The sequence below is a fragment of the Octodon degus genome, unplaced genomic scaffold (assembly GCF_000260255.1).
Source record: "Octodon degus isolate 3935 unplaced genomic scaffold, OctDeg1.0 scaffold00072, whole genome shotgun sequence".
Taxonomy (NCBI): domain Eukaryota; kingdom Metazoa; phylum Chordata; class Mammalia; order Rodentia; family Octodontidae; genus Octodon; species Octodon degus.
Window position 1 is genome coordinate 10835093 of NW_004524648.1, and position 14405 is coordinate 10849497.

A 14405-nucleotide genomic window follows, 5' to 3' on the forward strand; every position below is an offset into this window, starting at 1 on the left:
CTGGGCGGATGCAGCCTGCAGGTCAGGAGGGGGACCAGCAGCCACCCATCCCTGGAGCCGGCCTTAGTGCCATGGGGACACAGTTCAATCACACAGAGCCACAGCACTTGCCAGCAGCAGAGCCGTCAGGCTTCCCCAGGACAAGCATCCATCTCTGCAGGAGGAGACGAGCGGCCTTGGTCCCTGGCAAGGGGAGCCCTGTGCTTTACCCCACTGCCTTCCCATTTATCAGCTGTCACCTGCCAGCCCAAAACTGGGGGACTCAGGTGGCAAATGAAGGGAAGGGAGACAAGGGCAGGAGCTGGTGGCACTTGGTCAGATGAGGGTGACAGCCCCTGGTGGGGTGAAGGGGGACCTTGTCTGGTGGGGGAAGGTTCAGCCTTCCAGGAAGCAGCCCTGAGCCTGATGGGAGACAGCTTTGCTGGGGGCGTGTACCAGACTGAGTGGAGAGTCTCATCCTCAGAGACTGTCTGGTGCGCCGACACAGCCCTGTCCTGTGGAGCATGAGGGCTGAGAGCCCTTCCTGGGCCATAAAACAATTGAAGAGGAACCATGGCTTCTGCCTCTTGTACCCACACTGGGCAGAGCTCTGGGTAGCTGAGTCCCTCCACACAGTGCTCCCTAGAGAAACCCTAGGAACTAGCCTTACCTGAGTTCAAATCCAACTGTGTGCTTTTATTCATGTGTATCCTCAAACCAGTGCCTTAGCATCTCTGAGCTTCTTTCAACACCCGGAAAATGGGAATTACCTTGAGGAGAAAGAGAAGCCAAGGACAGAATCTGGTCATCAGAGACCCTCTGCAAGAGTGGCGGACTCTGGGCCAGGCCCATTCAGAGGACCAGGCAGAGAGACGGCCTCTCGGGTCCTCAAGAAGAAAAGGGGTGGTAACCAAACCAGCCACCCGGGCTAGGGGAGGAGCCAATGTGCCAAGCCACTTTTTAAGCCACTACTTCATGTCACAGGGGCCAGATGTTCAGGAAGAGCAGGGGAGATAAGCCAAGGCCCACACTGTGGAGGCAGAGGGCCTGACGTTCCCACAGCCACCCCAGATTTTTAAGCTGGCCCCTGCTCCCCTGGAGGCAAGAGTGAGGATGCTGCCTTGAGTGCCCCCACCTTCCAGGATCTGCTTCGGAGCTGGTGCTGCTTCCCTCAGGTTATTTTTAGTTTGTTTTCCCAGTAATGATTCTTTTGGGTGGATTTCAGGGTTGTAGCTGCATGCTCTCTGGGAGATGGGAGCGGTATCCATACCAAAAAAAAAAAAAAAAAAAAAGAGAAAGAGTTGTTATTCATAGTAATTCAACTGGATTTGTAAAGTTATTATTAAGCATCTGTTGCCCAAAAAGTCGCTTTGATTTGGCTTGCCTCAGAGCTGTTTTCCCAACCCAGTTTTGCTTCCTGCCTTCCAGGAGAGGTCCACAGTGCTTTGGGACCTGTTCAGGGCATAGAAAGGTACTCTGGTGACACTGCAAGGAAAGAAACCAAAGTTTCTGGGGTCTGTGTGAGAGAGGAAAGCAAGCAAGAAAGAGTGGCGCACTTACCCCCTACCTGCCACTGCGCTGCAGGTACTACCCACAGCCTCACTTCACAGATGAGGAAGTAGGCACTGAGAGGTTAAGGCAGTGGTCCGGGTCACCCAGCTAGGAGGCAGCAGAGCTGGACTGGAATTCAACCACTCTGGCTCCAGGACTTGGGTCCAGAAGCGCTCACTTGCCAGCCCTTGGCAGCCACACGAAAGACGAGTGCTGAGGTGGAAACGAGGCTCCCATGAGACCAGGGTTGGGCCCTCTTCTCTGTTCTGCAGAGCAGGATAGTGATTGCTTCTTGTGGCCTGAGGACAGTGGCCCTTGAGTGAGGAAGCCTACCATAGGTGACCCTCTCCCTGGTACATCTCCTGCTGAGGCAGTTGGAGTATGCATGAGAAGCCATGGCCATGGAAGGTGAGACAGGATGTGCTCCAAGCTGGTGAACAGAAAACAGGCTTCAGAGCAGGCAGGCATGGATGGATTCCCAGTGCTGCCACCTCCTTCCAGTGTAACGCTGAGCAAGTTACTTGGCCCCTCTGAACCTCCTGTTCTCTAGATGGAGAAAATACTTACAAGCCATTTTGAATTATAGTGAAGTTTCAAAGGAGTAATGTGGGGACAATGCTCTGAGAGCATGCAGGACAGTGGCATCCAAACTCCTTTGCCACTCATTCATTCATTCATTCATTCATTCATTCATTCAATGCATTCATTCATTTATTGGCAAAGTAAACATTTAGAAAACTTTACTCCATGCATGGAACTGTGTTCAGCACTGCAGAAGACTTCAAGATGAACAAAATACAGTCTTCATCCTGAAGGATTTTTATGAGAGCATAGAGGAAGCAAAGACAGAGTGGGGTGAGTGCTAACCATGAGGCAGACTGTGATGAAGTCCATCTCGGTTCGTGAGCCAAGCTTTGCAGGAAAACCTCCACCAAAAGGGAGGAGCATTTCTTCCTGCCAGAGAAGGCTGCAGCTGACAGGGGAGAGTGGCTAACGGGTGGTTAGGCTGGAAGAGGGTGTGTCAAGTTGTAGAGGCAAACTGGGCATCTGGAATCAGTTCTGTACGCAATGGGGGACCTCAGATGGTTTCATAGCAAGAATAAGACATATGAATCCATAAATTACATTTTGGGGTGGGGTGGGAACCTGACTCCATCTTAGCAGAGCAGGAAGGAGAACTTGAGTTTTGACTCTAGTTCCAAGATGAGCTCTTGTGTGAAATCAAGTGAAGTGTCCATTGTTCATGCATTACCTGGATAGCCTCTAATGACTGTCTAGACATATGGTCTACAGCAAAGGCTTCTCTTTGGCGAGCCCAGCCTCCTCCCAGTCCTCAGCATGCCTGGCTCCTCCCTCACCTTTCCCACCAGCACAGACTGGCCCTGTCCACCCAATGCCAGAATTCTGAGTGAAACCAGTCCTAACACCCAACAGAGCTGGCGCCTCAGCTATGTAGGGTCCTGGGCATTATCTCAGGAGGCTCTGGGAGGCAGGGAGGACCCTAGCCCCCTCTTCCTCTTATCCCTGCATCTGGCGGCAAAGTCAAGCAAATTATAGTAATATCAAGATTGCAGCCATTTAGCTACTGCTGGGCTGTGGCCGAAATAGTCTCCCACCCCACTCCCACCCCGCCTTGGGCAGTGCTTTGTCCTGGAATTAAGGGAGGCTGCATGGGGGTGGGGAGGATAAGGGTAAAGAGGCATCCAGCCTGGATGGCCAGAGTCCAAATCCTCTGTTGGCTGGTTGCCCAGGGGGGTCCCAGCTTACTGTCCATGTGTGCCAGAGGGGGGGAGGGGAAAGGAGATAACCAGAGTTAGCAGGCATGAGTATGGGGGGGGGAAGGACCCCTACAAGTGTGCCCTCTGAGGAGGGAACCAAAGACGGAAATTCCAGAGAAATGAAAGCTACAAGGTGCTCCAGAGGGAGCATTCTGCAGGCAATGAGTATGTGTGTGTGTGTGTGTGTGTGTGTGTGTGTGTGTGTGTGTGTGTGTAACGTAGATGCAGGCACTGCCAAGATAGATGCTTCATAAGCTTCCGAGTGTCTTTGGCCCTTGCGTGCAAAGCTCTACATGACTAAATGCAGTAACCCTGATGTGCATGTCACCATAGGGGGCCTCGTGGGGGGGGGGGGGGGGTGCTCTGGTCAGAGAACAGTGGCTTCTGGCCTCTCTAGTCGCCTTCTCTAGCTCCACCCCAGCTTAAGGGGCCCTGACACATCCACCTCTCTATGGAAAGCAGCTCTACCTCCTCTCTATTCCTTCTTCTCTCCACTTCCCAGACCTACAGTAAGTTGTCCCTCCTTCAGTGTACCACAGAAGTCACCTCCTCCTACAAGTCTTCCCTGTACTGCCACCCCCATGACCTAGGTTGATCAGAAGACCCAGGGGTCTGCCTTCCTGCCTCCCCCACCTCTGTGTGCCTGGTGGGGTGGGGACAGGGTTGAACAGTGCAGTGATGACTCGGGGTTTGGGATGCAGAAAGCAATGTGCTCGGGACTCAAGACAGAGAGGGCAGTTTAAAGTAAGGCCACAGCGTAAGTGATGGGTGTGAACAGCAGGTGGATGTGTGTTCCAGTGTGCCCACTTAGCGCAGTCATTCCAAGGTAATTATGAACAGCGGCCCTTTTATTTTCAAAATAATCCCAGTTTGGGATGATAAGTGGTAGTCATGAGCTGAACTGTGTCCCCCTAAAATTGATACGTAGAAGTCCCAGCCCTCAGTAACTCAGAATGGAAGCATATTTAAAATAGCATCTTTAAAGAGGTCATTATGCTCAAATGGGGCCATTAGCATGGGGCCCTAATCCATTACAACTGGTGTCCTTATGAAAAGAGGGAGAGACACCATCAACGCCTGAATACAGAGAAATATCCCCGTGAACACACAATAGGAGGGCAGCCATCTGCCAGCCAAGGAAAGCAGGCTTGGGGAAACCAGTCCTGTGCTAGCACCTTGAATGTGGACTTCTGACCTGCAACAAGGGGGAAGAGGAAAGCGAATTCTCTGTTAAGTTACCCGGTGTACGGTGGGTTGTTCCGGCAGCCTGAGCCAACTGATCCAATCACCTTGCCTTAGAAGAACTCGAGCCAGGTATGCACGTGGAAAATGAGCTTGCCTTCTGTTGACATCCTCCTCACCTGTGGATCAACCAGGGTCCTGGAAGCTGAGTTGGGAGCTCAACATGCAGAAGGAGACACCGAGATCCAGCTGTGGGCAGAGGCTGGTAATGGTTAGGGCAGCCATGTGTGTACACAGCTGGGTCAACAGAATGGAGGTCTAACCTCATAGAGGCATGTACACCTGGGTGCTGCAGAAGGCGAGATGAGAGACTGAGCCCCTCAACACAGCACAGCAGGGAACACTACCCTGTGATCAGAGGCTCCTCACTCCTACAGACCTGCACTGGCCTCCTACCCTGCACATCCTTCCCCGGACTGAAGGGCCCCTTTATGCCCAGAGCCCCACTGACCAGAAGCATGTCCAGCAAGAGAAGGCAGTGCTGTTGTCTATATAACCCTGAGCCCTTACACATAGTGGCTATGTGGGTTACACAGCTGAGCTTTGGAATCATATATTTGTTATTCTGAATTATGATGCCGCTACTTTCGAGGTAACCTTAGGCAAGGAACTGACCTTCTCTGAGTCTGGGTTTTCTCATCCAGAAATGGTAATAAGTATAGTATCTAGCAGAGTTTTAGTAAGGATCCAAATAATGTATGCAAAATGCCTAGCACAGTGCCTGGCACATAAAAATACTCATTAATGACAGCTATTAGTATTACTAGGTTCTCAATATGGCTTTGTGGAAGCTCTTGAGCTTCTGCCATCTGGGTCTTGCCTGTCTCATTCAGCCTGTGCATTCCGGTACCCCACACTATGCTTCACACATAATTAGAGCTCCATAAAATTCAAAGTATTTAATAAAATGACTGAATTAACAGGCCTCAATTTTTTTGTGGCTGTAAAGTGAGAAGGATAGCATAGGAAATGCAGAGCACTCCTGGATTTCCTGGACAGAGTAGGAACCCAGGAGAGCCCAGGAGCATCCTTTTCATGATGCCTCCGAAGGGGCCTGCTCTGTCTTCTGCTGCTGGTAGGCATCCTAAAAGCCAGAGACATTCTAAGGGGCAGGTATTACTGGGCTAGTGAGGAAGAAAAGGGATGCTTGTTTCTGTATGGGTCCTTGGTGTCGCTGGGGCCTGCCTGATAGAGTGCTCACTCGCTGCCATTCTTCTTGGCAGAAGGTTAAGGCTGCTCTGAGCATCACCTAGGAGCTGGAAACTGAGATGGCTGCACTGCCAACCCTCTGCCCAGAAAGATGCTCACCCCAACCCCAGAAGGAGATAATACTATCCCAAGTTGGGACAGAAGCATGCACCCATACCAGCCTTTCTTTCCACCCTTGGCTCCACCTGGCATGACTCCACTGTCCTCCACCGCATAGGTGCTAGTGGCATTGCCAGTGAGGAATCCATGACTAGGAGGAGTCAGGGGTGAGGGGAAGGGCAGCCCACTGGGTGGTAGGAAAGGCAGAGGGACTACAGGGTCCCTTTCCAGGTAAATGACATATCAGAACAGAATGCTGGGAAGCTGGCTGTGTCTTCCTTATGGCAAATGCATTCTCCCTGAGCCCTGAGATCGGGACTACCATGAGTATGAGATCACAGGGCACTGCAGTAGAGGTTGTTCAGGTATTTACTCACCAGGTAGGCTTTTGGCAGCCCTTCACTTGTCTGCATCAGGGAGATGGAAAATCTGGCACTTGGAGGATCAAAGGGTGATCAAACAGCAGGGAGCCCCCAGTCCATGAAGGGCAGCTCAACATGGCAAGTACTGGAAGAGCAGAGCAGAAGTCATGGCTCTCTTGCCCTTCCCCACCCAGGTCTCCTTAAGATGAATGAAAAACATGTAACACCGTGTGTCACAACTGTCTCTGGGTGCAAGCTTTGTGTCTGCTTCTCCTCCAGAATGGGAGCTCATGGGGCAAGAGCTAGTTGTTCTTTCTGGCTCGCTGTTGGACCATAGTGCCTGTGATGTTGGAGATACAGTGCTGGTGTGAAAGAAGAGGATGGAAGAGACATGGAGGCAGACAGAAGCCATGTCTGAGTCCCTGGAAAACCTGAACTGAGATCACTGGAGATGGCCAGGAGGATGGGCCGAGGCTGAGGACCTTCAGGCTCTAGGGTAATTTCGAAGGACTGTGAAAATGAGCATCTTTGGTCAACACCACTGAGGAAGGAAACTCCCTCCCTTTTGGCCAACTGCAAGTTTGTGTCCCTTCCAATAAGGCAGGCAGGCAGGCAAGAATAGAAGGACTGTCCTTTCCCCTTTCTCCACATCCAGCCTGGTTACTGGCTGGCCTCTCTGTGGGATGGCTAATAAGACCTTGGGTGAGGTGAACTGTCGCCAGGCATGAAGGGCCTATTGAGAACCACCTTCCTTGACTACTCCAGCACCTCCTATCCCCAGGACCTGAAAGAGCCCCACTAACCCTCTCTGGGGCTGCACCTCCAGTTCCAAGCAGATGTGAAGGTGGAGGAAAGGAGAAAGCAGCTCTCCTGGATACCAGCGCCAAGCTTAAGCAGCTGACACAACCAGCAGCAAGGGCAGAAGGATTTCAAAGGCCATCCAAGTCCATTGTCCCTAAACAAAATATTGCTTTTCTGGATGAAAGGGAAACTCCCAGGGTTACCAGGGCCTGAGCATTGATCACAGAGTGCAGCATCACTCTTGGCTAGCTTGTGCACTGTCACTCAGTCTGATTACAGGGTAAGTGTGGAGGGGTGAGCCTGAAGACCCATGTCTCTTCCCAAGAAGGGTCACATTCATACGATTGAAGGCCTGTGCTGCCAAGGGCTGCCCAGAAACTAGGCCTTTGGGGATTGGGGCATAACACCGTATGCTCTAAAATCATTGCCATTGATCCAAAGACTGATAGACGGTTGACTTGTCGGGTGTGATCTAGGTTGTATTCTAAGGGACAGGGTCTGGTGGTGCTGCCCCTCTCTCTTTTCCGTGGGTGGGTCAGGGAGATGGGGGGTTGACTGTACAAGAAGGGGCCTTTTACTCCCACCCCATGCAAAGCCTTGCAAAACAACCTGTAGTCATTCAGCTTGTCCTCTGGGCCCCTTCTTCTGGCCGGCTGGGTCTGCCCCAAGATGCGATTCCAGCTCCTCGTCTCTGCTCACCACACTAAGAAGCAAAACCCAAGAGCTCCCTCACGGCCGGGATCTGAGAGAAGCTGGGCGCGGCAGCTAGGGTGATTCCCACCCTGGACCCCTGGAAAGCCCCAAGCAGACTCTGGGGATACGGGTAGGCTGCCCCCTACCCGCGCCTCTGGAAGAACGGCCGAAGAACATCTCTGGCGCTGGCGTTGGGCCAGGAGCTTGCATCCTTTGAAAAGGGAACTCGGCGACTACGGTATCATCTACCCGGGAGAAACGCAGCCGCCGCAATCAGTCAGCCCCTTTCGGTTCCAGCACTAGCTTGTATGAGGGAGAAAAAATAAACGTGAAACAGAGAACGGAAACGCTAGGTCTGCCCCTGCCGGAGTCTCATTAAGCAGTCGCGCGCGCCCCCAGGCTGGGAATGCGGAATGGACACGTGGACAGACTAGGGGGAGCTGGGGGGGGGGGTCTCCGTGGCGCGCGAGCCGTGGGCTGCGCGCTCTAGGGCCACGTGATCACGGGGAATCTGGGAGGGGAGGGGAGGGAAAAAGAGGGGAAGGGAGGGGGGAGCGAGCGCGCCAAGCCCCGAGCCCGCTCCTGCCCGGGTGGGCGCTGCATTCCGGACCCGAGAGGAAGGCGGTGAACGCGAGTGTGTGTCTCTCGAGTCATTTACGGCGGAGCAGCCGGCGCGAATGCCGAGGAGGTGGCGACGGCGACTGCTTCGTGCAACTGTGCCTCCCCCCGCCCCCGCCTCCTCTTCCTTTTTGCTCCTTGATTTTTCTACCCCCTCACACGTCCATGGGGAGCCGGCCCCCCTACCGGCATCTCCTCTCCACTCGGCCCAGTAGGCACCAGCTGCCGCCTCCCCAACCGGGGGCTGAGCAGGTGCTGGGTGCCCTGGCCGCGGGCTCTGCGCCCGCCTCTCACCACCCGCAGCCCGAACTGGCGCGGCGATCCGCTCGCCCAAACTGACTGGAGAAAGCTAGAGCCGATGCCCTGCCGCACCCACCGAGACGGTGGTGGAGCCAGCGTCCAGGGCCAGGGCGGGGGCGCAGGGAGGAGGGGGCGTCGGAGACACTGAACCCCGGAAAAGTTCAAGGTTTGTGCAGGTCCCCCAGGGAAGGCGAGGAGCGAGGCGGGGCAGCGCGCCCCTCTGCTGAGACCGCGAGACCTGAGAGAAAGAGGGGTGGCCCGGCGCTGTTGCGGGCTGACTGAGCCTTCCTTCATCCTGCAGCGTTGATGGGCTGGAGCCTGAGGTCCACGCTCGGAGCAGGAGGGACCCGGGGCCCGGTGAATTAGCTGCTTTTCCCGCTCCCTCGTTTCTCCAAGCTCTGTCTCCATGGGGCAGCCGGTTCCAGCAGCGCCATCCTCGCGCCAGTCGCGGAGCCGCCGCCGGGCCAGGAGGCGCGGAGCCGGCCAGTGCTGAGCACCGGCCCTGGCAGAGACGAGGGAGCGCGCTGGAGTCCAAGAGCGAGCTCCGCGAGGGGACAGATATCAGGACGCCCACCTCGAGCTTTTCAACTGGGCGTCGCCTAGGGTGGCGGCGACCCGCGTTACCCGTGTCAGCATTACACAGAAACTTTTCCTTCTCCAGATGGATTAAAGTTGCCTGGATTTTCTCTTTCTTTGTGAAAGAAATCATTCATTTGCACCTGACCTGGGATTTTTATGTCGGGGCTGCTGCAGGGCTCTTGGAAGACGAAAGCCGCGCTCTCCATGTGTGGTTACCGCCGAAACCAGGCAAATTGGGGCTTGCTTTGGAAACCTGCACCCTTGAGCGAGTTCGGATTCGAGCTGGGCCGGGAAGCCAGACGATCCCACACTTCGCTCTAGGCAGCCCGGGGAACGCCAGCGGCCACCGGGCCCGGGGACCGCACGTGCGGCTCCCCCCTGGCCTCACAGATCCTGCAGGGGGCACCAGCCCAGTGAGGTGGAGGCTCCTCCCGCCCGGAGCTGCGCCCCCACCAGCTCTGAGGGTGTAGCCCGTGGCGCCTGGGACGCCCCTTCCCCGCAAAGTGTCCCCGAATTGTGCTCCCTGGACCCCGAAGTCTCGGCCGAGACAGATGGGCGCCACGGCCACGCTGAGCTGGATGTAATCAAGCCCAGCTTGGGGACAAGTCGTCGTCGACTGTTGCCCCTAGGACTCCTCTCCCCCCACCTCGCCATGGCCCCAGAGATGTCGGGCCGTGGTGGCGCCGCCCTGCTCTGCCTCTCGGCGCTGCTCGCCCACGGTAAGTGTCGAGGCGCAGACTCCGGGGTGCAGATGGGGCGGGCGCCCCTGGAGGGGGTACGGGGAGGATCACAGAAGGAAGAAGCCCCATCCCCACCCCTTCTGGACTCTCCTGCGGGCTCTCTGCTCGCTTTGCAGCTCGGGTTACCCCGGCCCTTGAGCCCTCCAGCGGGAACTAAGGCTGGAGTCCGCCAAAGGGACCGAGTCGGGCCCCAGAACAGGGTGGGGGAGGGGGCTATCCAATCTTCTCGGGGTGGGAAGAAAGGTCCAAACCCCTAACGCGGGGGCGTGTCCCCTTCAGAAATCTAAAAATCGGCGGGATCGCCCCGGGGCGCCCCGCCGGCTGTGTCTTTAGCAGCCCGGGGGGCCAGGGGCTGTCGGGTTAGCGTCTTCCCGGTCCTGGCGCGCAGGCCGGTGCCGGGCCGCGTCGCCCGCTGCCTGGCTTCCTGCGGCGATGCTCGGGAAGGGAAGTGGAATGACAGTGGCCGGGAGCCGCGGCTGCCCAACCACCCGCCGCCCGCGGTCCTGTGAGCTGCATCTAAATGGCCGGCTTAGCAAGCCCGAGGGCGGGGGTCTGGGCAGCAGCGCGGGCCTGGCCACCGGCGGGCGGGCGGGCGGACGGCTCGCGGAGGGAGCGGGCTCCGCGCTCTCGCGGTCTGCAATCTGTTGCGTCTGCTCCCCAGGCTCGCCCGGGGCTCCGCGGTAAAGGGGTGGAACAGGGAGTGGCGCGAGCTGGCACGCGTTGGCAGTGGGACAGCCGGGGTATGGATGAGGGACAGAGGGTCTCTGAGCAAACCCTTCCCCCAGTGGGAACTCAGAGCACACTGGAGGAGGCTGCAGCGGGTCTTCTGCAAGCTGGAGACGCTCCAGGAGGCGAGGGACGCTGACCGAGAGGGAGGGCTGTGGCTGCTGGGTGCAGGGGGGAGAAGCGCAGCCCTCCTTTCCCTCCTGGCGTGTAAGCAGCAGACCTGGAACACATTTCTTCAACTGTGGGGTGAGGGGTGCGTCGATGCCCTACGCTGAGGGGTGAGGCGCGGACAGAATGGAGCCGGCCTCCGTGCAGAAGGCAGTGCCCGCTCTACCTTGGTGGAGGACTCTGGATGCGTCGTGCTTAGCTTCTCCCCAGATATGCTGGTCCGTATGCTCCTGTCCAAGCATGCCAGGAGCTCTGGAGGTCTCTAACCAGGGCCCAAGTGGGCTAACCGGGAACATTCTCAAGGTTGAAAGAAGAAAAAGCAGAATGGACTCTAGAATAGTACGGACCTGGTGCTAGAGGAGGAGATGGCATCAACCCACCCTGCTGAAGGCTGGGGTGACCCCAGGGGCCATAACAGTTCGCTAGAGACAGCTAACCTCAGTTCTTTAAGGAGCAATAGGCAGGCCAGAACCCCAGCAGGAGGTAGGGTGGGGGAAGCAAGGAATGCAAGAGGAACCAGAAATCTCCAGCAAGGTGCAAGACTGAGAACAGGGGAGGGCTTGGGTGGGCTGCCTGTTTGTTTGCACGTTGGAGCTGCAGTGGCAGCTTTGTGACTCTGTCTAGGAGGCAAGGAGTAAAGTGTTCAGCAGGAGGAAGCCAGAAGCTCAGGCTGGGGTCTAGGCATGGCTCTCACTCCTCTTGCATTTTGCCATCAGAGCTCTTGGTTCCCAGACCCAGCCGTGGCCTCTGCACTGCCCAAAGGCTGTATGTTGCTAGGTCTCTGCTGCCCCATCCCTCAGTCTGATGTTAAGCGTTCCTTCTCCCCTTCAGTACCTTGTGTGCTTCTTAAGCCCTAATTCCAATGGCCTTTGTGTTCTGTCTGCAGGTCCCTGTGAGTGTTGCTCTGTCTTGAGGCACCAGGGTGTTCTGTGCCAGGTGGTCCTGGGCCAGTAGGACAGAGCCATAGCCTTGTATTTCTGTCTGTCCACACAGCCAGTGCCAGCACGATGCTAGCATGCAATGCTCAGGGCCCCACTGCATGGAGAGGGTCCTCAATGAGCAAACAGGCATCCCCCTTGCAGGCTCTTCAACTCCCTTTCCAAGTTCCTTCGCAGAGACCTCAAGTCTTTTTCATCTCACGGCTCAATCTCCTCTTCCTTAGGGAAGGATGCCAGCAGATGCTTAAAACTGCCCCCAGATGAGTAAGGCCAGAAAAACAGAAATCAACTTCCTTAAGAACAACGCAGAACAAAACTCACGTCCCCTGGACCATCCTCCTCCAGGGCTTCCTGCCACTTCTTCTTCTGTTAGGAAAAAGGTTCATGGCCTTAATCTCAAGTTAAGCCAACTCTTGATGGATGTACTGGGCTTTTCCAAGACACTGGGGGTGGGGGGCAACTGCAGTTTACCATGCTTGGCAGGCTGCTAAGACCACAGGATTCTGACCACATAGCCAGCAGGAAGACCAAGTAGCCTGGATTTGTCTGACTCTGGCGCCACTGGGCAGGGTGACCTTGGACTGCCTGCCTCAGATTCCCCCACTTCCACAGGGAGTATGGTCTCTGGCCCATTTTTTTCCTCCCTTTCTGCCAGGACTTCTGGGCAGAGACCACATATGAATAGAGCTCCACTGCCTTTCAGGGCCTGCTGAGCCCATGGGCCCGCAGTATGGTGTGTGTGGCTGCCCCCTATATTGTTCCCCCTCTCAAGACTCTGTCCAGAGAACATCTGGGATGACCATTTCCTTGTCTCTGTTTTTGGGAGGGCTCTTCTCCACTTTTACTTTGAATGGGAGTTTAAGGGCTCAAGGTGGTGGGTCAATCTGTTGGAGAGCTGATTACATTGGCTCCCTTACTTGGTAACTTTTGCTGGCTCCCTATTGCTTCTTGGATCAAGGATACAGTCTTTGCCTGGGCATCTAAGGTCCTTTATGGTTTTGTCCTAATCGGCATCCTCCCTCCTATAGTGTAGCCCTTGTCCATCCTCTCATGGGCCTCGTGAGTCATCTCTCTTCTTACTCTCCTACCTTTGTGCTTCAGCACCCACCAGCCCCTCCATCTAGAACATCCTTCCTCCAGAAATCCTTGCATACCCTCAAAGCCCAGCTCAAACCTCACTACCTCCGTGGAGACTTCCCAGATTCCACCCGGCGCTTTAGTGGGCCTTCTACACACACACCAGGACTTGAGCACTCTCTGGCGCTATCTAGGCACTTCATACTGTCTTTCTGGCACAGCTGCCAGGCTGGCATGCTCACCTGGGCAGGGTGTGGGCAGGCGTGCTTGGCTGAGCTGCCCTCAAGATCTGCTGGTACTTGCTTTTTAGGGCAAGAGCCTTGTCTGCTAGGTTTTTGCCTCATCCTCCAGGGTTTCACTCATGTAGGTGCTCAGAAGAAATGGATGGAGCCCCAGGGTGTAGGGCAGAGGGATGAGAGATGGAAGGAGACAGGCAGAGACACCAGAAGAGGCAGGAGGGAGGAGCAGGCCCTTGCCATGCCCCTTGAATGGCTCATGTAAGACCACTCTCAGTTGACCCATGAAGACATGGTCTCCCAGGATATGAATGTAGTGTCGCACAATGCTCTGAATGCATGAAATCCAGCTTGTCCCCTAGAAGTCCCCCTTCAGGTTATGTCCATCCTTATTATGCCCCTGATGACCCACCCCAGGCTGGGCCCCTTCGGAAGCCCAGGGGAACGGGGTATGCATCAGGCCTTGATGCCTTGGCTGCTAGGATTGTGCCTGCCTTCCTTCTCTCCCTCCATCTTCTGTCTGACCACATGCAGCCGTATGCCACTACACAGCTTTGTTAATGTTTAAGACCAGTAGGTGGGGATGTGTTATAAACTTGGTGGCAGAAAATGAGCTTTATTGGAATCCATTCTGAGGATGGCTAGGTGCTGGGCAGTGGGAGGCGCAGCAGAGTGGCTACCAGGGCTGGGCCCCATGTCTTATCAGCCCTGCTGGGGCCTGTCTGGACATGTAGGGCGTGAGTCCAAGGCTGCCATAGAAACTGAGACCCTACAAGGTACCACCTCCCACTAGCAGGGCCTGGCCTCTTTCTGGTAGGTCTCACTTTGTTGCCCTTTATGTCAAAATGTACACACCACTAAAAGAAAGATCACATAAACCACCCAATGCAAGCTTTGTGTAGGATGAGTAAGTGGACCCTCAGATGAAAGGGCTGGCCAAGGTGACTCCACAAGCTAGCTCTGGAATTGGGGCTAGCCTCGGAGCCTAGGTTTATTCCTAGAGTGGCAGCCTGGCCTGGACCACTAGGCAGGTTTTACTTCCACTACCTCTCTGTCTGCAGCCTCTTGCAGAGAGATCCTTCTAGCCTTGGGTTAGCCTCTGGTCCTAGCAATCTAGATAATCAACTGGTAGCAGCTTGTTCATATACCTGAGCAGGCACTACAAAAGAAATGCGCGACAGACAGCTCAAGGCCTCATCCCCAGCTTCATGTCTGGAGCCCTATGTCCCCTTGCTAAGACAGCCAAGACCCCAGACCTGTGACATCCGTAGCAGTTTGACACCTCATTCCTCAGAATGTAGGACATCTG

The 14405-nt window shown here is 55.5% G+C and overlaps 1 protein-coding gene across 1 annotated transcript in view; it reads left to right on the top strand.

Annotated features, from left to right (window-relative positions):
• Nucleotides 1-9866: 9866 nt before the first annotated feature.
• The window catches only part of Tmem132e (transmembrane protein 132E), a 53420-nt gene continuing 48881 nt past the window's right edge, over nt 9867-14405 (top strand). Inside the window, exon 1 of the mRNA XM_023719987.1 lies at nt 9867-9930. Coding sequence (XP_023575755.1) covers nt 9876-9930 — 55 coding nt within the window. The 5' untranslated portion in view covers nt 9867-9875. The remainder of the gene's footprint in view (nt 9931-14405) is intronic.